General features: G+C 41.6%; 1 protein-coding gene across 1 annotated transcript in view; it reads right to left on the reverse strand.

Annotated features, from left to right (window-relative positions):
- PLCB1 (phospholipase C beta 1) overlaps nucleotides 1-24,792 on the reverse strand; it is a 480,198-nt gene that overhangs the window by 19,196 nt on the left and 436,210 nt on the right. The window contains exon 31 of the mRNA XM_075267398.1: nucleotides 18,989-19,075. Coding sequence (XP_075123499.1) covers nucleotides 18,989-19,075 — 87 coding nt within the window. The remainder of the gene's footprint in view (nucleotides 1-18,988; nucleotides 19,076-24,792) is intronic.

The following is a 24,792-nucleotide window of genomic DNA, read 5'->3' on the forward strand; positions in this document are numbered from 1 at the left end:
TAATCTCAAAAGAGGAATAAAATGGGTCCTTTTTGGTCCTCTGCTGGTCCCTACTGGAAATGACCACCAAGACCACTGCTTGCCCCGCCTCCATCAGTGATTGGCTGAGAAGTCATTTCCTGTGCATTGAAAGAGAACCAGGAAGTGTCAGAATCAGAGCCGCCGGGATCAGTTAGTTGAATGTCACTTGTATTTTTATGCCACTGTGACAATTTTCAAAAATTTTCGGGCCAGACATCTCCTTTAGCATGCAAAATGTAGTTGTCCCTGCTTTTCTGCTTAGACCATATTCCTTTTGGCATAGAAATACTAATTTGGCAATTAAATCCACATCATGATAAAAAAGACTTTTTAACTGAGTCATGCATGATGTTAAGGATGCTGCCCTCTAGAGGGTGGCGTACAGAGTGCACTGTTCTCCTAACTACATCCTAGAGAATAGATTTGCATATTTTAGACCATAGTATGTCAGGCTTGGCTGTTTTAGTCAATGCTATAGACTTTGAATGAAGTGTTAAGGCAAGTGCTCAAAGGCCGCTCCATTCAAACTCCTCCTACCCATTGTCTCGCCACAGGGGAATACAGGGTGCTGACATCCTCCATTTTGCTGATCGTGTGTAAAGTCTCGTTCACATCTGTTTCAAAGTCTACATAGGAGACTCCATCGCAGATTCCGACAAAATTGGTCCTGCATGGAGGACTTTTCTCTCTGACTGTTTCAGTATTAAAATGGTGAAAAATCCAACAGACACCTAGCAGACCCCATTATAGTCTAACTGCTTTATTTACAGGCGGGTTCTTCGTCATTCGGAGTGACCTGGATCTGAGCAACGGAGAGCATGGCGCAAGTGTGAACCTAGCTTTATACAAGAAGTAAACACACAAAAAAGAGACATTGACAAGTAGCTTTTCCCTTTATTTGTAATATATACAGCGCCGCACCTCCCATGAGGTGACCTGAAGCGACCGCTTAAGGCGGCGCTATGCCAGGGCCCCAGGGAGGGCGGCATTTTTGCTTACCTAAGCCAGTCCAGGACAAGCTGTCCTGGACTGGCTTAGCATCACCGCAACAGAGCGGTGGATTGGGGAGGCCGCTGGAGCACGCTGAGGCAGAGAGCAGGTCCTCTCCCTGCCTGCTCTCTGCCTGCTAACGCCACTCCGCCACGCCCAGTTCGCTCCACCCCACCCCCTTCGCCCCGTTCCCTCCTCCGGGGGGGGGGGGAGGTGGCTTTCTGTCGTAGGTAGGTTCACCCCTGAATATATATTTGGGCAATTTATTGCCATTATCTGTTTTGACATCTACATACTCTAGAATAAAAGCCATCCTCGTACAATCCACCATTGAGACCCACTACTGGTACAGATGTGTCATCCCTTACATATTAAATACCATACATCATTTGATTCTCGCCATTCCCCTAAATAAGTTGGAGTGTTTCTTTTCAAAATCCAATCACCCATTGAAAAGATACGGCCCCTCGAAGATTATACGTGAACTAGCTCTGATTCTCCAAGTGGGCGGTGTATTTCTATAAGAAAATAAGTGGTTTGCACCAATAGTTTACGTATCATCTTCCAGGGGAACAACTAGAATCAATTGATGTGTGTTATTTATTACACTGATATTGGATTGGTTTCAGGGCATATTGGAGTCTCCAACAAGATTGAGATCAGTTAAATGTGGACACATCAGTATGATAAGGCTCACGTGCAGGATATGTGATCCAAATATTGGGGGTAAGGAAGGCCCCAACAAGCCATTGACCAGGCAGAGTGACATGCAAACTAAATATTTTCCCTAAGTAAGGGGAATTCTAGCTATTGAATGGGGACTATTTAAAAGAGGACCTTTCATAACCTCCACCACTTATATTTCTTTTGATTAATAGGCAAGCAGTACGCAACAAATTCGGGTGTAGCTGGAAGTTTCTCTCTAGCCCCCACCATTCCCGAACAATCACTGCAGTTAGTTTTGGTATCTGATAAGATACCTAGCTTCCCTAATGTCAAGTGGGTGGTGTCTGGCAGAAGCAGACAAACAGGTGTTTGGACATTGGACAATGTTAGAGAGCTCATAATCACACCCCATTACCTGCTGCTCCCTGACCTTAGAGAGTCTATTTCGCATATATGGCACCAAAACTAACTGAATCAGTTGCTCAAGAATGGTGGGGATGAGAGAAAAAATTCCAACAATGCCATAATCATGAATGCAAAGACCTGAAGTTGGTGTAGGTGATGAAAGGTTCCCTTAAAGGGGGCCTGCACTACACTCTTGAGGCAGCATGCAGCTTGAGAATGAAATAACTTGTATTCTAATCATTTACATCTTTACTCGTCTAGCCATGGAGGTGATCCTATCAGTGAGTGACAGCTATCCCAGTAGGTACAGACAGACTTGTGCTGTTAACCACTTAAAGGATCACACCCATGACAAGATGGCTGCTTCTAACCATAGAAAGAGCAAAGATAGAAACCAGAAAAATTCCATTTCTACAGAATTTCTTCCCACAACCCTATGCATCCCTCTGCTCGGCTCCTCCTGCTCTATAACATGGCGCCTGCAGATTGGACTGCATTTTGCATGTGAAAGGATTCCTTTAAATAATAGCTTCCATTTGCCATCACATATTCATTTCTTAACCACAATTATGATCATCTTCTTTGCAACACATATTCCTGAATGCTTTGTATTAGTTTAATGTCTGGTATATGATAAAAAATAAAAAATCCTTAAAAAGTGAATATTCAAAAAAGCGTAAAATCCTAATATTGTGCACCGTGCTGAGATTCAGAATATATTTACCATTGCTAGCCTTATCAATATAGTGCAATGCCCCTCTGTAAATGCCTATTCATAGACTAAACAATACTCGGGTAATCTGTGTGTATTCAATAGCTGAAATACCTACTTTCACATGAGGAATATATTTCGCCAGCATAGTCAAGTGCATTTTAGAATAAGTTGAAAGCTTTATAAAGTAGGTCACCCAGCACTTTCATTTGCCTCTTTACATAAAGTAACTGGTTTTCCTATGAACCACTGGGCAATGCCGCGTAAAAGTCATTACAAATATATTCCTATGCTAAATGCTTTTTAGTTTAGCAAAAAAAATTGAAGAGCTTCTCATAAGCAATGGGAGCGATTCGATAAATCCTACTTATGGAGGATGATTATTTTGCCTTGTTTTCCTTGGAGTTTACCATGTGACTGTGATCGGATGAAGAGTTCGATGCCTAAAGAATATTAGGACTTACAGTATGTAGCAGAGCCGAGTTTGCTTTAACCACAGCCGTGAATGTGCAGGTATATCTGTCTTCAGTACATTCACGTCAAATGACAAATTTCTCCCTTCTATGTACATCTATAGCTTGCAAAAAATACTGCAAAAGAGATGAATACAGGGGCGTAACTACCGGGGTAGCAGCGATAGTGGCTGCCGCAGGGCCCCGGACATTAGCGACAGCCGCTACCACTGCAGATTTTTATTTATTTATTTATGGATGCATGATACTGTGTGCAGGGGCCACTATGGGACATAACACTGTGCAGGTGCCACTATGGGGCATAATACTGTGTGCAGGGGCCACTATGGGGCATACTATATGCAGGGGCCACTATGGGGCAGAATACTGTGTGCAGGGGCCACTATGGGGGATAATACTGTGTGCAGGGGCGGGCCACTATAGGGCATTATACTGTGTGCAGGGGCCACTATGGGGCATAATACTGTGTGTAGGGGCCACTATGGGGCATAATACTGTGTGCAGGGGCCACTATGGGGCATAATGCTGTGTCTACATGCTGTGACCCCTCCTCGTGTCCTACAACCACAGTCGGCTGTATTATTATCAACATCACTCCGCACAGAGAACTAAATTATCCTGCAGTGTGTCTGTGTTTCTTTCTTTTTTAGTTGCTATGATTCCTAGGATTTCTCTATCTGCCATGAGCTTGTATGTGTTTCTCTCTTGTTATATACTACTGTACCATCTATGAAACTGTATCACTTAAATTTCCCCATTGTGGGACTATTAAAGGAATATCTTATCTTATCTTAATACTGTGTGCATTTTTCCATCCTTTTTTGCAGACTGATAATCCATAAAATTCATCCATTGTGTGCTGGATCAGCCATAAATGATTCAGTTTTTAGTAACGGCATGCACTATGGGCGTCCATATTTTCCACAGAATCCTACATGTCAGTTATATGCATCAGTTTTTCATTGTTTTTGCGTAAAGAATAACGCGTTCAACTGAAACAAAGTATAAAAGAATCTTGCAAAAATATCACATCCATTGTAATTTTTGCAAAAACACCTGCAAACTGGTGCAAAGAGGTCAACAGATGCAGCAAAGAAACTGTTCCCTGGTTGAAACTAAAAAGTGGTGTGAAAGTAACCTATAAAGTACTATATGTTATATCCGTTACATAAGTCATGTTTTATCCATGTAGGCAACAAAAGCCATATGTGTAATGTATCATGAAGATCGAGGAAAGTTCACACATTTTATTCACTAGTTAAAAGGTTGTGACACACCAAGGTAAAGTGTAGTAAAAATAACATAACAAGGGATTTCTCTCTGCTGGAATGCAATATATAAGTGACATGATGGCAGGGTAAATCTAATGTGCTTGTTCACTGGAAGGCTTATCTTTTGTTACCTGTTATACTGAGCAAACTCTGCTCCATGATACCTTAATAAAGAAGAAGTCAATCACTGGCTGTCTTTGATTGTAGCTCTGAGTCACACCCCCTGCCTGACACCGCCCCTCTGACATTACAGAGATTAAACAGCACATAAGGCACCAAAACTAACAGCACTGATTGCTCAGGAATGGTGGGGGCTATATAAAGAATTTCAGCTGTGGCGAATTGATGGAGGTGGCAAAAGATGCTCTGTAAGCGTGGACACATCTGTATCTTAACTCACAGTAACAAAGTTAAACCAGCGCATACAAGGTTTATTGAGAAGCGTGAAATCTTCAGGGCATGTCTTCATACATTACATTAATCACTTACTGTAAGCTCTTTTTCCTGACAAAATGATGATGTGCTCATACTGTATCTAATCCCTTAGGTAAATACTGGGTGAATATGTGCCTATAAATTCAGATTCTAATATGCAAAAACAATATGGGCACAGTACGTGTTAATATGGGTACAACTGCCAATTTACAGTATAAATACATAGGACATCACCAATTATACCCTCAACCCTGACATTGGCAGTGACATTGGAGGCATAACCTTGTGCAGCCGCTTAAGGCTAAGGCACATCTGTATTTGATGACTGTTTGGGGATTCTGCTACAGGTACATGCTTGAAGAGCTGGATGACAAATGCCTCAACGTGTATTGTCAATGGGAGGTTGTCATCAGGTTAAAGAACAAAATACACCGCATGTCGTATCTTGTAAATAAATAACATACAGATGTGTCTACCATTCCTTTTTCTCAAATTTGTTAAAGGGATTCTACCATTAAGACCTTTTTTTTTTTGTGGATAAGACGTCGGAATAGCCTTTAGAAAGGCTATTCGTCTCTTACCTTTAGACGTGGTCTCCGCTGCGCCGTTCCTTAGAAATACTGGTTTTTACATGAGTTCTCTCGCAACAATGGGGGTTGGCCTCAGCGCTCAAACAGCGATGGGGGCGTCCCCACCGCTGCCAGAGAAGCGTCTCCAGTGCCGCCTCCTTCTTCATCCGCAGCGTCATCTTCAATGTCTTCTTCAGGCGCAGGCTTGTAACTTCTAGGCCTCGGGCAGAGCAGACTGCACAAGCGCACAGGCCACGGGAAAAAGGCTGGTTGCACGGTATTGTTAGCGGCCATTTTCCTGTGGCCTGTGCAGTCTGCTCTGCTCCAGGCCCGAGGCCTAGAGGTTACAACCCTGTGCTGGAAGAAGACATTGAACAAAACGCTGCAAAGAAGGAGGCAGCGCTGGAGACACTCCTCTGGCAGCGGTGGGGACGCCACCATCGCTGTTTGAGCGCTGGGGCCCACCCCCATCGCTGCGAGAGAACTCATTTACATACCGGTAAAAAATGGTATTTCTAAGGAAGGGCGCAGCGGAGCCCACGTCTAAAGGTAAGAGACGAGTATCCTTTCTAAAGACTATTCCGACGTCTTATCCACAAAAAAAAAAGATTTTAATGGTAGAATCCCTTTAAGGACTCAACGATACACAGGGATTTACCAGGATACATATACAATACCCTAACACAACCAACTCACACAACTCCCCTCACATTGCAATCCACATCATAACCACCAGGTGAACATCACATGTACATCACAGATATATCATTATAGCAAAATCTCAGGTTTTTAAAAAAGCCGTTCACTTAGATCACTCATCTCCAGATATGATATGGGATATGGAGCCAAGAAGTTACACATTTATATAGTGTGGGCCATTACTAGTAACATAAACAGCGTAAACCAGCTTTACTGTAATTTTCATGAAATGTGTCGCCTACTGCTTAATGTATACCTAATATAATAAATCAGAAAGCAGAACAAGCACGTGTTGCATATGACCAATAAGCCCACACAATCATATGAACGTAAAGGGAAAAAAACATACAATGCCGATAACTTGGGAAAAAAACATCATCCAGAACCTCTAGCCAAGCCGCGAGATATAAAGAAGAGATTTATTATTTTTTGGGAAGAAAATGCTACAGCTTGGGGTGGAAATAATCAAAAGCCAGAAACTGTACAAATACCAGGCAGGGACAGGGTGGAGGTTCGAGATGTGAAATCTGTAAAAATAATAGTGCATGCTCTTGGGAGCTAAGTGTTGAAGCAATGACAAGGCAACAGGGAACTTTTTGTTTACTTTCTGCTCGGTTTCCTTTCCTTTGGTAAGTTATTATAACTCTACCTTCAATGGTGGGAAGTTTCTCTGCTCACTTAATCTTCGGTCTGCCTCGGCCTTGGCAACACAAAAGGAAAATGCCCATAGAAAAGCTAACAACAGAAAATGAATATATCACTGAATGTTGGGTTCATTTCAACGACAGTAACTTTTTTCACTATTTTGCACACTGAATAGTTACACAATTTAGGATAAATACATTTACTGTGTCCTTACATAGTTTGGGGGTCTTTTTCTGTGGGAAAATTTCTACCTTCCCTTACTGAATATACAGTTTTCCTTATGGTAAATGCAGTGGAGTGGCCATTGGGGGGGCCATAGGCTATCAAGCCCTTAACCCAGAAGTGGCCCAAAGTTCCACCTATCTCATAAAGTAAACCAGTATTCTAAATTACCTAAGATCAGAAGGAGTGCCATTACAGATTTGGGGCCAAGGAGCTTCAAGTTGCACCTCTGGTTATATGCGAGGGCCTAAAAGTTGCTTTTCAATCTACTGTCCGATAGATACATGGGGGACCATTTACCAATAGCACCTTAGGATGTATGCATTAAGGATGCAGTAAAAATGTTACATGAGATTTTGCTAAAAGCCAGATAAGACCTGGTTCACATCTGCTTTCGGTAATCCATTCAGGTAGTGGTGAGCTTATGAAAGCACACAGACCTCCTAGACTAGAATGGGGTCCGTGTGCTTTCCACGCGGTGTCCGCACAGAACATGCAAACAGAAAAGTACTTCACGATCTACTTTCCTCTCCGCATGACTCATGAGGACACCACGTGGAAAGCACACAGACCCCATTATAGTCTATGGGGTCCGTGTGCTTTCAGTGCTCACCGCTTGTCAATGCGTTCAGCAGTCCGTTCAGGGGGTCCCCATGCGGACTCCCCGAACGGATTACCGAACGCAAATGTGAACCAGGCCTAACAGCGCCACTCTTGTCCATTAACGTTATCTAGAACTGCAACTTAATTCCCTTACAGTAAATGGGGCTGAGCGGTAATACCAGATACAGCACAAGTGGCCATTTGATGCATTTCTAAAATATAGACACAGTAGTCTCTCTGCTTATCACTTTCTAATTGCTATGATTTCATTTGATCACTTTCCTTGCTGTATTGTCCAAGGTTTATGCCTCATATACTAACACGGTGCAGCACTGCAGTCCTGGGTTCAAATCCAGGCAAGTACAACATCGGTAAGGAGTTATGCCTATGCTTGTGTGGGTTTCCTCCAGAACTCCAGACATAAGAATAGGGAATGTAGATTGTGAGCCCTATATGGGACAGTGGTGACAATATCTGTAAAGCGCTGTGGAATATGTTGGCGCTATATAAGTAAGCACAATCCTATTAATATTATAAAGGTGAAAGTTTGTGAGTTTGGATGTTTGTGGGTTTGTATGTTTAGATGTTTGTTACTCAATCACGCAAAACCCGCTCGACCGATTTGGCTGAAATTTTCCACAAACATAGTCCCTACACTCGATTGCGCAATAGGCTACTTTTCGTCACAATAGCGCACATACGTTTTTCCCAGGACCCCCACAAAACCCAAACTCACATCACTATCACATTACCCTCTACAGCAGAGGTCAGCAACCCCTGGCACACGTGCCAAGAGTGGCATTCCTGCCATATTTCACTGGCACACCAGCAGCACAGGACCTGCAAGAGTTAAATGAAGTCCGAGTCTCTTCAGTGGGCTTCTAGAGCTGAGGCATAAGGACACTCCCCTTTGAGAGGGGTGCAGGAAACCCAGGGGGTGGAGCTTAATCGCTCAGTCTCTGCCTGCCTGCTATAGTTGTCTGCACCCTGTCATCTGCACCCTGCAAACATTCCTCGAGGAGGACAGGAAGCTGCTAGCAAACTGAAAGTAAGAAACACACAGCTCCCTTCCTTTAGTTCCTATTCTCATTAATGTCAGGCATTTGGGGTTATTAGTTTAGTCTTAGTAACTCCATGTGCCTCACATTAATAGGAATAAACCCCATCATGTCCCTCATATTAACCCCTGTGGGCCTCATATAAAGGTTACTAATATGTGAGACATGGAGGGACTAATAAAAGACCTCAGTAATGAAGATACTTAATTATTACCTCCAAGTCTCTCATATATCAGTAACTCTTACACAGGGGTTAATGTGAGGAACATTATGGGGTTAATTGCTATTAATAAGAGGCACATGGAGTTACTAAACTGTCATGCACAGGGCCAGACTTTATGTTGCTTGCTCAAGAGTATCCTGTGCCCAAAATGTACATGTACTGGCGGAAAATAACAAATCATACAACGTCGTATATCGAAGTATATTAGCTTGTAATACCTCTGTCCCAAAGACACTATGTACAGATTATACCAACACCGTATAGCGGCTGAACTACAAATTACATTCATCACAAAAGTCTCACGTATTCTCAGAATTACAGCAAAAACAAGATACAAAGTTACATTTCATATCCCATACCTTATACACAGTACAAAAACCTTACCCGCGCCTGTATATACCCACTTTCACAATGATCGCAGACGAAGTCGCGGGTACCAGCTAGTAAATAATAATACTAATAAATTACAGAGATTACATAACCTCTATAAATCTGGGCTGTAGCCCATCCCTGCTATAACTTTCCAGCTACAGTACATGCAATCTGATTTTTTTTAGAATACAAAATTCCCGTCCTCAGTAAGACTCCTTGGCCGGCCTCCAGCAGATACTCTGATCTACTTACAGAAAGGCACAGTTTTGATCACTGTTATGTATGGACGGTGCGCCTGTTTAATATTTAGTAGTCGAAACTTAAGAACAGAATATATGCTCCAGTTTATCTGTGGCCTAGAAACCACGGTAATCTGCTCACTCCATGCTACCTAACAGTAATAGCCATTTAAAGATGAAATCACATCAGAACTTTTATTATATGGACTGATGGTGATATATATATATATATATATATATATATATATATATATAGCATAGTGCAAAGGGTTTGCTCAAAGTGTTTCTTTAAGAGTATATTTGGGGTGAGCTGGCCTTTTACTCTTTCTGATGGATTATCTCACAAAGACCACTCCGGTCATAGAAAGCCTCCTGCTCTACCATTCATCTGTAAGGCCAGCTTGCAATTCTACATGTCTCCTGTAGTGGCCGCTGTAGGGAAAATGCCTGGCTGTTGGTTTGAACTGTTGTGAGCAACTACCAAAGAGGTTACCTGTAATGAGACGCCTTCTTCTTCCATAAAGGAAGTCTATCACCTACATTTTACTAAGTAAAATTAGACAATTTATATATTGCCCTACAATTAAGGATCTCAATCTAAATTCCCTCTCAGTATGTCTTTGGCATGAATACTGGAGTATACCCATGCAAAATCAGAAACAACATAAAAGCTCCATACAGATGTTGTCCTTGGCAGGACTCGAACCCAAGACTGCACCGTTGCAAGATTACAGTGCTAACCACTGAGCCACCGCACACATAATTTTATGCTTTTATTTTCTAATCATAGATTTTTCTCTATTTTCTGTACATTATTAGGAGGCGGCCATCTTGCCTGAGCCTTTGGTAGCAGCCACATAGCAGCCACATAGGATATAGGAACCTGTAGGCTGGAAATGACTCTAAAGGAAGAGGACACTAATAAAGAGAAGACACTAATAGGAATATTTCTATTTTTTGGGAGAAATTAACAAATCAATATATTTAATTAACCAGAATTTCCAGACTCGTAAAATCATATAAGACAATGAGACGGTAATTCTAGAAATGTATCATTTTATCAAATTGAATTAAGTCCAATGTCTCATGTCCTCGTTCTTGTCTTAGTGATCACAATCTAATTAAATTGTAGAGTTAAATTACATGTATATCGATTGCTTTGTTAGTTTAGACAGAACCTCGGAAAGAGGAATATGTCAAGGAGGTAGACTGTGACTGAAGACTGGTGATCACTAACCACGTACAGATGAGTCCGGCCGTGTATTAGCCCGAGTTTGCTTAAGAACTCCAATTTCTTATGAAACCAATTCAATTGCAAAATGCTAACAAAAGCCCTGGCAAGTTGTATCTCTCAATGCAAACCATGGGCAGACACAGACTATCACTTGGTATAAAATATCACAAAATAGTATCGTTCTGAAAAGCTAACTATCTGCTGACAGATATATGGTATCTGGACAAGTCCAGCAAAGAGGGAAGATAAGGGAGGACACATATGAATCATCTGAAGGAGAGGCCCAGGTGCGGTGGTGGGCAGCTTTAAAGGGAACCTGTCACTAGAACCCAGCGTATCAACCCAACTCCGCATATATATTGGCTAACTGAATCACACAGTGTTTTCCCTGTGAAACGGTCCCGAGATATCACTGTTTTTGTCAATGATTAAATAAGCTCTTTGGAGCAACAAGGGTGTCATCATTGCTCCAAAGAAGTAAGCACTAAGATTTCATTGTTCCAAAGATCGTATTTGCAAGTTGACAAAAACAGCAAGTAGTCTGCCAGGCTGGGTTCATATACTGGGCACTGGGGGGAGAATACATTTAGGAGTCAAAAATAAGTGCACCAACACTGGCACCAAAAAGCTAATTTGCATAAGAATAAAAACTCTTTTTGCAAGAAAAAGGTATAAAGGGGGGACAAACCAATGTTGTGTTTGTAAACCATATTAAGTGTCTTACAAATTGCGGTTATCACTTTGGGAGTGATCTGGGATCTGGTAGACTCTCCTTAAAGGGGTTTACCAGCCCCAGATGCATTTCTCATACTAATGACCTATCCACCCATATCCTGCAGACTCCTACCGATCCAGTTGCCAGAAGCTATAGGAGTGGAGGCAGCTCTGCTCCTATTCAAGTAATAGCCTGGCGCCATCCCATGGTGGTCCTATTACTTGAACAGGAGTGGACTGCTTCCGCGTCTCGTCCATCCGTGCATTAGTCAGGGTATTAGACTCCCAGATCAGATACTGGTAACCTATCCTGTGCATAGCTCATCAGTATGAAAATAGTATTAGGGGTTGGAACACCCATTTAAGAATTGCACCCCTCTTTAGAAAAGACTGTGAGCACTTTTTGCAAAACTTCTGTAGAGATCTGTGGTGTTAGCCAGGACTTTTTCTTACTGCGGATCTCTCCATTATTTTCAGCTCTGCCTGCCGCTAACCATTACACAGCTTTCAAAATGTGAAACAGATATTGTACAATAGTTTATCCGACAGCAAATCCTGTAAACAAGCGTTAAGAAGGATTCCTTCCATCTAAAGCTTAGTGTAAGACTATCTACACCACACCGCCATCTCTTCCCATATAACAAACTCCTGGCCTTGACTGCTGAACACGAGCGATGGAACAAGGAACACAGAAATGTCATTTACCAGCCTGCAATCTCCATCACTCCAAATATAATCTGTGACTCAGTAACAGAATGCTGGCCATACGCAGAAATGACCTAGATTTTTTAGAAGCAAAGAATCCGATGAAATGGAAGATTCCCATCATTTTCAAAACGAAGCCCTACTGGAGTAATTCAATGCTCAGGTACAGAAAAAATACTGTTTGGGGATTTTTTGTTTCTACCAATGTGAACTGGATGAAGTAAAACATTTTGTAGGTCTTCTCTGGGGTAGATGGTTTTTCCCAGTCAATATGCTCCATCTATTATAGATAATCGTTATGGCGTAATACACCTGTCATTGACATCCAGGATCAATCTTGAACAAATGTTCAGAATTGTGGCCAAGAAACGATATGGTGCACAAATGTACAGGTTCTACATTAATAATGCACCAAGATGGCCACAGAAAAAATCTTCAGACTGTATACCCAATATATATTCCTGAGTGTGAAGACAATCTTAAAGAGAGACAACATAAACCAGCATACTAGCCCAGACCTGCAGATAGATAGGTTAGTGTCACCAGACCCAGTATATCACCCCAGCCCTACAGATAGATAGGTTAGTGTCACCAGCATATCACCCCAGCCCTGCAGATAGATAGGTTAGTGTCACCAGAACCAGCATATCACCCCAGCCCTGCAGATAGATAGGTTAGTGTCACCAGAACCAGCATATCACCCCAGCCCTGCAGATAGATAGGTTAGGTTGATCTGAATGAAATAATTTTTTTCTCCTTGTAAATAAGTACCTCGTTTTCCATGATATTACTGCTCATTATGCAAATGAGAACTTTAGAATAATAAAACATTGCTCCAAAAAGGTAAGTGACATACCCCTTGTTGCTCCAAAGAGCTCATTTTCATATTGACAAAATGTGCATAAACATTGTGTAATTCAGGTGACACTAACCTATCTATCTGCAGGGCTGGGGTGATATGCTGGTTCTGATGACACTAACGTATCTATCTGCAGGGCTGGGGTGATATTCTGGTTCTGGTGACACTAACCTATCTATCTGCAGGGCTGGGGTGATATTCTGGTTCTGGTGATACTAACCTATCTATCTGCAGGGCTGGGGTGATATGCTGGTTCTGGTGACACTAACCTATCTATCTGCAGGGCTGGGGTGATATTCTGGTTCTGGTGATACTAACCTATCTAGCTGCAGGGCTGGGGTGATATTCTGGTTCTGGTGACACTAACCTATCTATCTGCAGGGCTGGGGTGATATTCTGGTTCTGGTGACACTAACCTATCTATCTGCAGGGCTGGGGTGATATTCTGGTTCTGGTGATACTAACCTATCTATCTGCAGGGCTGGGGTGATATGCTGGTTCTGGTGACACTAACCTATCTATCTGCAGGGCTGGGGTGATATTCTGGTTCTGGTGATACTAACCTATCTAGCTGCAGGGCTGGGGTGATATGCTGGTTCTGGTGACACTAACCTATCTATCTGCAAGGCTGGGGTGATATGCTGGTTCTGGTGACACTAACCTATCTATCTGCAGGGCTGGGGTGATATGCTGGTTCTGGTAACACTAACCTATCTATCTGCAGGGCTGGGGTGATATTCTGGTTCTGGTGACACTAACCTATCTATCTGCAGGGCTGGGGTGATATGCTGGTGACACTAACCTATCTATCTGTAGGGCTGGGGTGATATACTGGGTCTGGTGACACTAACCTATCTATCTGCAGGGCTGGGGTGATATGCTGGTTCTGGTAACACTAACCTATCTATCTGCAGGGCTGGGGTGATATGCTGGGTTCTGGTGACACTAACCTATCTATCTGCAGGGCTGGGGTGATATTCTGGTTCTGGTGATACTAACCTATCTATCTGTAGCACTGGGTTGATATGCTGGGTTCTGGTGACACTAACCTATCTATCTGCAGGGCTGGGGTGATATTCTGGTTCTGGTGACACTAACCTATCTATCTGCAGGGCTGGGGTGATATTCTGGTTCTGGTGACACTAGCCTATCTATCTGCAGGGCTGGGGTGATATTCTGGTTCTGGTGATACTAACCTATCTATCTGTAGCACTGGGTTGATATGCTGGGTTCTGGTGACACTAACCTATCTATCTGCAGGGCTGGGGTGATATGCTGGGGTCTGGTGACACTAACCTGCGTTTGTTGAGAATGCAGGACATTCTATAGAATCCAAATCTGGTACCAGAAACATCTCCATAAACATCCCCTGAGGTCAGCATGGGACTGCCATGCACTTGCAATGCAAAAGAAAATCAAAGATGACCTGAATGATCCTGACATTATAAAATCTGTAAGGTCGCCATTATATATTGACTTTTATTAGACTCTCTTTTTCATTCTGCAATCTCCTTAACTAACGTTCCAGAATGAGTTGTTCAGCTGTTGAAGATGATCCAATGCCAAAGCCGCAGGTTATGCCCTACAAGGTTTTCTGAAAGAATCTATAACCTAATGACATTATAAATACTGAATCTGATTATGGTCTATAAAGTAGGAAATTAGCCAGGGAGGGAGATAGGAAGTAAAGTCTTGAGGTATTGTGGAGCTTCAGCGCATAGAACAATCCGGTTTATTCATTAGTAATACGTGTAAAACGTATTGCTAAATATTTCTAGAATATGATGACAACTTGTGTATTACTTACCTGCATCCTCCCCTCCATCCCTCCGCGACTAGGCATCACCTCCATAGTGGATACGGTGGAATGTAATCGGATGAGTGACATCCAGGTCTCATTCGAGTGCATTCTGTTATGAAATTCTCTTCCGTTCGCTGGGTGCTCTTTGGACCCCTTGAATGGAAGCCTAAGCCACTTAAAAAAGTGGTTACCCTTGGAAACCTGCGGACCCCATAGACTTTTTCTCTCCGCATTTTTAAAGCGGAATGGAAATCAGAATCCTCAGCTGGAGACCGGGGCGCAGGTGTGAACCGAGCCCAATCCATTCCATTCCAAAGAAACGGAGCAGGATAGGGCTCGCTCTATTTTTTTCGGAACAGAACAGACCCTCGGACGCCCCTTCGGATGGCACACTTGTGTGTAAGAAGCCTTAAAGCTTAAATTTTAAATAAAAAGCAACATTTTATTTTTATCTTAGAATCCCACAGATTAAAATAGAAAGAAATAACTGAACGATTCCTGGAAAAAGTGGGTCAATGAGCAATTATCTTGTGAAAAGAAAACATTCTGTTCACTTATCAGTAATCAGCAGGATCATCTTTGTGTAGGTTGTTCTGTTTTTACTTTTATACTCGTTCTAAAAGAACAAAAATCATTACTGAAAATTACAAATGGTACAAACTGTATTCATCTAATATTCCTATGTGGAAACCAGGGCAAGCTACTTATGTTACCCAGGATTCTCGAGCAAAGACATACACAGGATATGCCATAGAGGTGCAGAAAATTTGGGTCCCACTGGAAAGAACTCTAATTATTCCTTACCATCTATTTTGTGGCCACGAAGAATGGATGCAGATATTTGGGTCCCTCCAGTCATATCAATTGGAATTTCAAAAATAGCCATCACTTATAAAATGATGATATAGTGCCAGGAGATGCCGTCACTTTACAATCATGTCCGGCCTCTGGGACTCCCACCAATGAGTCAGATTGGGAAGTTCTATCTACGGTCAGCCTTAAAGAGAACCTTCAACTGCCATGACCAACTCCAGTTTTTGCACCCTTCATTAGATACCACTCCAGGGATTCTGATGCAACTGGAATACTTTCTTTAGCCTCTGCCGTTCCTGAACAATAGATGTTGTTAGAGTACTTAGGCTCTCTACTGTCACATGGGTGGCCCTGGGCTAAAGCAAGTAGTCTGGGACTGCCCACATGAACGTAGAGAGCCCACTTGGCTTATTGGGTGCTGAAAATAATAAAAATAAATTCTTATGAATGGTGGAAGGCTACAGGATAAAATTCCTTCCCTGCTGTATTTATAGGAAATGACTGTAGGGGTTTTCTCTTGGGAGACAACCCGGCCACAATGAGATGTCTTCCATCTTTTGTATGTAGCCTAAAGTAATATATACAATGTATCCATACTTGAAATCCTCTCCATCTTAAAGGGGCTGTCCATAGACAATACATATCTGATTGGTGGGGGGCCAACAGACAAGGATAAATCAATGGGATCAATTGGAGTTGAGCTGCAGTAACACCGCTGGGGTGCTATACAGGGCATGGTCATATCTGTGTCCGCGTGCAGTATATTAAAGGAATCGGAGGCACCCTAAAGCGCTGAGCTGTTTGTGGCTGACCCCCACTGATTGGATATACAGATGTAGCAAAGGTTAACATGACTCGTAATATGTTATCAACACTGTGTGCTAACTCAACACTTTCAATAGGTTTTAAACAGCTTTTGTAGCCTTTGGTGATGGGATATCACAGCACAGAAAGTTATCATGCTGCAGACAGTTAAACAAAGCTACACCTGTATATTCATCCTAATGATAGGCCATAAATAAAGAACACAGACAATCCCTTTAACTAATGATGAGTCAGGTATTAGTCTTTTAGAAGGACATCCCCACTCCCACCATAATACCGTATTAGTGGGGGATAGAAAAATACCATTATATTGACCTTACACGAAATGCATGATGGGTTTTTGTAAATAGGTGTATTGTACAGTTTACGGACCTTCTGGTGCATATCTATATGTCATTTGTACAGTGCGGTGAGTACATGTTCACCGTCCTCTGCTCACTGTCATTTCATATTGGATTCACAGGGAGAGTTTCTTAATCTAAGTTTTGGCTCTGTGAAGAGTTCATTATTTTACACCACACTAGAGTAGCTGTGACCATAGATCACCGCAGCAGATACAATATAGTCTCTGACGCTCAAGTTATATATCAGGAGAGGAAAATGGATTTAGTGAGTGAAAATGAAGAGGCCAAGCTGGCCAAATAGATAAAGCTAAAATGTACAGAGAGCTCATCATGGCGAAGGAAGAACGTCCATCATTTGCTGTATACTGGTCACTAGTAACATGGCTATGTCCTGAGCTGTATACAGTACACTGAATTCATCACGTGGTAGAGGAGGAGGTTTTTGGGCTCAACCCGAAATAAGTTTATAATTTGCCCTCTTTGGTTGGACATGATCAGATATGAGAAAAAAAACAGCTTTTCAAGACAACATGGTTCCATGATATTCGGTCATGAAGTGATAAGCTACATACACCTACGTGTGGCCACCTAGAAAAACAGGAGTTTGCAACTAAATTTGAGCTTAAAGGGTTTTTCGAGACTTAAATATTGATCATCAATATATGTGACTCCTGCCGATCAGCTTTTTTTTTTATTTGATCCTTTTCTGTCTAATATTACAATCAAAGCTGTTAGAAACAGAAATCTATATTCTTCTATAGGTGTCCTGGGTGGTTAGCCCTCCCCCACTTCTCCGAATCCTGTATCTTTATAAAAAGACAGGCTCAAGCCTTTTAATAAATTTGGCTTAACTCCTGGTCATCTGCGCGCCAGAAAAGCAAATCTGTGCCTTCTATGAGCAGACGGAGATTTGTGTCACTTAATGCAAATTTATGCCATAAATAAAGCACAAAACTATACAGTCACAAGTTTTTTGCAAAAACTGGTGTGTGCTAAAGTTTGCAATTTTTATATGCTAGAAAAGTGATATAGAATAAATGAGTTAAAAAATTCCCGTAATATATATTTATCGTCTTTTATCTTTAAGATGAGTAACAAAAGAGTTTGTGGAAGCTTAAAGTTTTTAAAGAGGACCGTTCACCACATCCACCAACTCCAACTCTTTGTATCCTTCAATAGTTGCCACTTCGCTGATTCCAGCACAGTTGGATTTTTTTCTCTAGCCCCTCCTATTCCTGAGTAATCAATGCTGTTAGTTTCAGCACCCAATATGCTAATCAGCCTCTCTAATGTCAGGTGGGACGTCCTAGGATGTCTGCTATGACTCAAGAACCACCCTCTTGACAGTAGGGGGACAAATTAGTATACTGGGCGGTGAAACAATTGCTCTGGAACAGTGAGGGCGACATGAAATATTCTAGCTGTGTAAGAATCAGTGGAGAAGCAGCTATTGAAGGTTGCAACGTGTTGGAATTGTTGAATGTGGTTAAAGATCCTCTTTAAAGGAGTTTTATGGACTTATTTATTGATGACGTATCTGTAGGGGATCTGACATTGGGTCACCTGTTGAAAGAGGCCGCAGAGTTCAGGTGAGTGCTGCGTCCTCTTCGCTATTTACCAAGCTCGAGACCATACATTATAAAATGGCTTTGCTTGGTATTGTAGTTCGGGATTTCCTCATGAATACGCAAGACTCATAAGCATGAGTCCGATGAAGTCATTGTATAAGGGTATAAGAAACACGATACAATAATGTGTGTTAGCACTTTGTCCAAGTAACCCTTCGGACCTGGAGATTTTATATTCTGCCATTGTCCGGGGCAGATGTAATGTAATCATCATTTCAGTTCTGTACATGTTTACACGTAGAGATGCATCCTAAAATCTAACTGGTCCAACCATGTCTAATAGATAGACTAACCAGTACAATATGAAAGCTATGGAACAGGGCTTGGAAAGTGACAAAAGATATCCTGTAACATTACAATACTCTGGGGTGAGGAATACTTTGTGGTTCTCTCCATTCCATTATCCCATGAGTAATCCAGAAACACGCACCTTCTGAGCTTCAGATACACATAACACTTTACCTTGGGTTTTTCGTCCAAGATTTGCTGTCGAATTTCCTTGTGTTTCTCTACAAGTTTTTCTTGTCTTTTGCTTTGAGCATCTTCTAACTGCAAAAAGTAAAAAGTGAATTTAGATGAGTAGAAAATAAAAAATTCAGGCATATTGCATAAGAAATTTTCAGAAAACTAGCCTATGGAAGATTCTAGTATAAAGGGGATATCCCACAAGGTGCAATGTAACAGTAAACAGATGTGTATCGTCCACCAGACCATCAGTTTCAAAACGGAAGGAAGTGCAGCCATGTTGGTGATCACTTTCATTGAACGAGTACATAACATTTCAACAAACTTCGCATAAATCAATAATACAGTATACGTACATGAGGGACATTGCACATTTCTAGTGTTTATATAACTTATATCTTAATATTTTTAGCTATTGTTCCCTCCGTGGGCTCTGTAGTTTGCATTTATCTATGATGTAGTAGTTGGACATTAGCTGCCATATACTGCATACAGTAAGTACAGGAGAATCTGCTCTATAACTCTCTGTCTCTCACTCAGAAATAGTCTCAGGACCATTGCATGGACATATATACACAATATATACATATATACACTTTGATTGTGAAAAAATACTTCTATTTACAGTAGTTCCAGTACCAGACTAAAACTGTCTTTCTTCTCTTATCTCCAGCAGTTCCTCCTCAATTCTCCCCCTCAATAGACTTCTATAGACATTTGTATGTAACGGAGACATGTGTCCAATGTTGGACTGGTCCACCAGACCACCAAAGGATCCTACAGTGAGCCCAGACTCTAACTCAATAATGGATTAGAAGAAAACATCCAACTTTAAAGGATACTATGGTCTATATCCTAGGGGTTGTTGGAGGGTGGACCCCCAGGATAATTTTATTTGGTGGACCCCAAGAACTCCAGTCTGACACCGCTAGTGACCTGCAGTCCATCTTAGTTTAGCAGAGCAAAGGGGAGCATGAAAACAATCTGGCGAGAGGTGAAAGGAGCATTTTTCTCAGAGAAGATAAATTATAGCGTTTCTTATAATTCCCTGTATTAGTAAGCAGCAGTTTCTGATATTTCAGAAGATCATTTTGGATGGATTTTCCCTTTACATACAGTAGGGATGGATAGATAGATAGATAGATAGATAGATAGATAGATAGATAGATAGATAGAATAAAAGATAGGAGATAGATAGATAGGAGATAGATGAGATAGATATGAGAGAGATAGATTGGTAGATAGATAGATATGAGAGATAGATAGATAGATAGATAGATAGATAGGAGATAGATAGATAGATAGATAGATAGATAGATAGATAGATAGATAGGAGATAGATGAGATAGCTATGAGAGAGATAGATCGGTAGATAGATAGATAGAATAATAGATAGGAGATAGATAGATAGATAGATAGATAGATAGATAGATAGATAGATATGAGAGAGAGAGATCGGTAGATAGATAGATAGATGATAGATAGATATGAGATAGATGAGATAGATATGAGAGAGATAGATCGGTAGATAGATAGATAGATAGATAGATAGAATAATAGATAGGAGATAGATAGATAGATAGATAGATAGATAGATGATAGATAGATATGAGATAGATGAGATAGATATGAGAGAGATAGATCGGTAGATAGATATGATAGATAGAAGGGGCCTGGGTTGCCACTGAGCACTGGGAAGAAAAGCGTTAAAACAACCCACTTATAGGGACGCACAAGCTCAGTAACAGCTCTCTGTTTGCAGAATTTGGATTTTATTCAACTCCACCATTTCCAGAGCGCCGAGCATACAGAGAACAGGGAACAGTACAACAAGGGGCTCTCGAGTTATCTTGAAATCAGCTTCCTGCGGGCTGAAGAGGGTTTCTGTGTTTAGAAAAAAAAATGCAAGAGCGTATAGTATAATTCCTTTCCAGGACAGTATATTATGTCAGTCTGGTCCTGGTGCAGTGTACTCAAGCCTGGCCATGTGTATCAGCTCCTCCGTTACATGTTTCCTATTAAAATGTCCATAGTTACTGATGCCTCTTGTATTTAATTTATTTCCTTTTTTTCCTAGTTTAAGGACACAGAATACGGCGGCTGAATGATGGCAGTGTCAGTATAATCTAGTTCCTTCCGTTGGCTGAACAGAAGATTCCACCAGAAAATCAATGTATTTGATTAATATAATAGAATCTTTCTTGTAATCAATCTTGTCTAACACAACCTGTTCTAGCCACCAGTGTCAGCCATGCCCCACAGCGACCAGGGAAAGTTTCCATTCTAACCATCTCTGTAAGACGCCTGATAGAAGGTAGATAGATAGAAGATATCATAATATATACATTCTACAGTTCTCTATTTTTGCTCGTATTTCTTGCAAATTTTAGAATGACAATTATGAATGTACCCTGTACCAATCGGTGCTATGGTGCTAACCACAGAAGAATTTGGGTGGATGGATCTATTGATCTTTGGTTATAAAGTCCAAAATTGAAGATAAGATTTAATTTTGCTGACCAAGTTTGTCTCCTTGCATCTCCATATTACGTATGATGATTCTGGAAAGTGGTGGCCTGGTACTCAATGAGAGCTTTCCTTAGTAGGGATACATTTGTTTATCACTTGGGCTCGGGGAGTGAGTGGAGAGTATAATTCTTAGGACTCACCTCTCCTAGGACTCACAGCTCCTTGTGTTCCCTGATGTCATTCAGAAGTAGGTACCAAGACCACAGAAGGTGAGAATTGTACCAATTGCTCACTCCCATGTCATCAGACTTGGAGTGGTCTACAGGATAACAGGTGAATTCCCAGGTAGGCCCCCACCGTGGTATACACAGTACATTGAATGTACTTTATACAGATACTCATCATACAACAAATCAACCAGGCTAAGCATCAGTATAATATACTTGGTGTATTATTTAAGAGACTACTCGGCTTATTTTTTATATACTGTATACACAATGGCCAACAAGACCTTTGACATCCTCATTAATGTGAATATTATATACCACTAGAAAGCCGACAGTGCACTATATTCGGTGCACTGTCGGATTTCCCAGTATGTGTCCCGGTGCTGGAGATATCGGTGCCGTTAATTTTGGCACCGATATGTCCCCACGATCAGAAGTGTGTTCCTCATATCCTACTATCATGGCTGACAGGGAACCATTGAAAGCCCAGGAGAGGTGAGTATAAGTAATTGTTATTTAAAGCACCTCCCCTGGACTGACTACTATTGAGAAAGGCTACATCACATAAGGTTGGGTCACTTTATATTAATGAGCGGTTGGGGAACCACTACTCCAGGCCCAGTCGTGATCACACCCCATTATGAAATGTGAAAAAATCCAAATACGACTCTAAACAGAAAAACAAAAAGTTATGGCTCTTGGACTGTGGGGTAGCAAAGATAACAACAAAAATGACCTTTGTCGTGAAGAGGTTACATATACTGTGTTTTTATATTGTGCTTTTGTTATGTTGTATTCTGATTTTTTTTGGGTGGATACGCCTAGGGTCTTCAGCCATGGCGCTTCTTCTATAAATATTGTGCACACCCAGCCGCCTCATTCATTATCCCATCACTCTATATGAAGGGTAATTATTGAGTATATTGCAATATGAGATGTATACGACCACTTTTACTTCCTCTCTCATGTTACCACCTATGTATACTATGCCTAGAGCTGCTATAAGCTGCGGTATTCGGCGTACGCTGCTTGCTATACAACCACTGGTCTCGACGTTCAGACTCTCCGTTCCCTCCAGTGTCTTGGGTTCGAGGTCGGCTTATTAGCATACCTCCCTGGATTTACTTGGTGATATCTTTTAAATTACAGCCAAGTTCTGAGGAAACATTTCCTGGCGGCCTATGCAAATACATATTAGAATGATTTGGGGTAATTAAAATGCTTAGAAATAAAAATTGGCTTCAAGTATGTTATCCACTTATCAAATTTTATAATTATAAAATGCTAATTCCCAGGAAAAAAAATCCGGCACACAGTAAGAGCTGAGATCTTCACAGTAGGAGGGAGGTGCTGTATACCCTTGTAAGTACATACTTATGGAACGTATAGCAGTTCTTCCTGGTAATATCTGATACAGATATCGTCACGTCACAGTCACTTATCCATGGAGAATGAATTGTTCACAAGACTCATAATACGGGTTCATTAACAACATTTCACGCATAAAGGGCGACTATGGCTACAGCTCTACTGTATATTGTGTATTCAAGACAGGTGAACAAAGTCTTCAGATTGTAGATGAAATAGCAGGTCATGGGAACGGTAAGTCCATTGCTAGGAATAGACCTTGATGTATACAGGACCTGTAGGCAAAGGCATCTGCATCGGGACTTCTGGATTAGATTCACAAGAGACCCTCAATGATCAGACAAAATAGACAGTAACAGATGAGGTTGGATGAAGACTCAGGTCCATCAAGTCCAACCTACAGTGGCAAAAAAAAAACCAAAACCCATGAGGCTGATACCAATTGTCCCATGTCTGGGGAAAAAAAATCCTTCACAAATCCAAAACCAGGAACCAGTACTCAACCCTGCATCAACTTGTCCTTACCAAAAATCTAAAACTCGTAACCCCCTCTTTTGACGCATCCCATAAATTTAATATTCTACTACCCTTGATTATTTTGCAGTTTAGCATCATCGGCACAGTCTTCTTTTTATTATTCTTTCCAAGTTTTCTCTCCTGCTCTGCTGTCCTGACTATATGGGTAGTCCTGAGTACATGGGTAGTTCTGACTATATGGGTAGTCCTGAATATATGGGTAGTCCTGAGTACATGGGTAGTCCTGATTATAAGGGTAGTCCTGAGTACATGAGTGCATCCTGGCCCCATGATCTATGCCAACAAAGTATCTTGTGTAGGCCACTAAAATCCATTCAGTCATTGGCAACACAGTAAAGAGTTAGTCAGTCATGGGGTATGTACAGTATACATGGCTGAATTTGGAAGTGGAGAGTGAGCAGTGCATCTCCGACCATGTTAACATTGCTGGCAGCCACACTGTCTCAGTACAGCTGATCTTCAGGGGTACAGGCTGTCGAACCCCAACAGATGTAATACTGATGACCTATCCGAAGGATGGACATCAATATAAGAAAGGTAGATAACCCCTGTAATATCCCCCCGTAATGTCTCAGACAGTTTAATGCTCCCCTATAGGATATTTGCCCCCATCACTGCCCCCATATATAATACAGGCACCCATCACTGTCCCATACAGTATAATAGCCTCCATCACTGCCCCATACAGTATAATAGCCTTCATCACTGCCCCATACAGTATAATAGCCTCCATCACTGTCCCATACAGTATAATAGCCTCCATCACTGCCCCATACAGTATAATAACCTCCATCACTGTCCCATACAGTATAATAGCCTCCATCACTGCCCCATACAGTATAATAGCCTCCATCATTGTCCCATACAGTATAATAGCCTCCATCACTGCCCCATATAGTATAATAGCCTCCATCACTGCCCCATACAGTATAATAGCCTCCATCACTGTCCCATAGAGTATAATAGCCTCCATCACTGTCCCATACAGTATAATAGCCTCCACCACTGCCCCATACAGTATAATAGCCTCTATCACTGCCCCATACAGTATAATAGCCACCATCACTGCCTCATACAGTATTATAGCCTCGATCACTGCCCCATACAGTATAATAGCCTCCATCACTGCCCCATACAGTATAATAGCCTCCATCACTGCCCCATACAGTATAATAGCCTCCATCACTGCCCCATACAGTA

This window comes from Leptodactylus fuscus, chromosome 3 (genome assembly GCF_031893055.1).
Source record: "Leptodactylus fuscus isolate aLepFus1 chromosome 3, aLepFus1.hap2, whole genome shotgun sequence".
NCBI lineage: Eukaryota > Metazoa > Chordata > Amphibia > Anura > Leptodactylidae > Leptodactylus > Leptodactylus fuscus.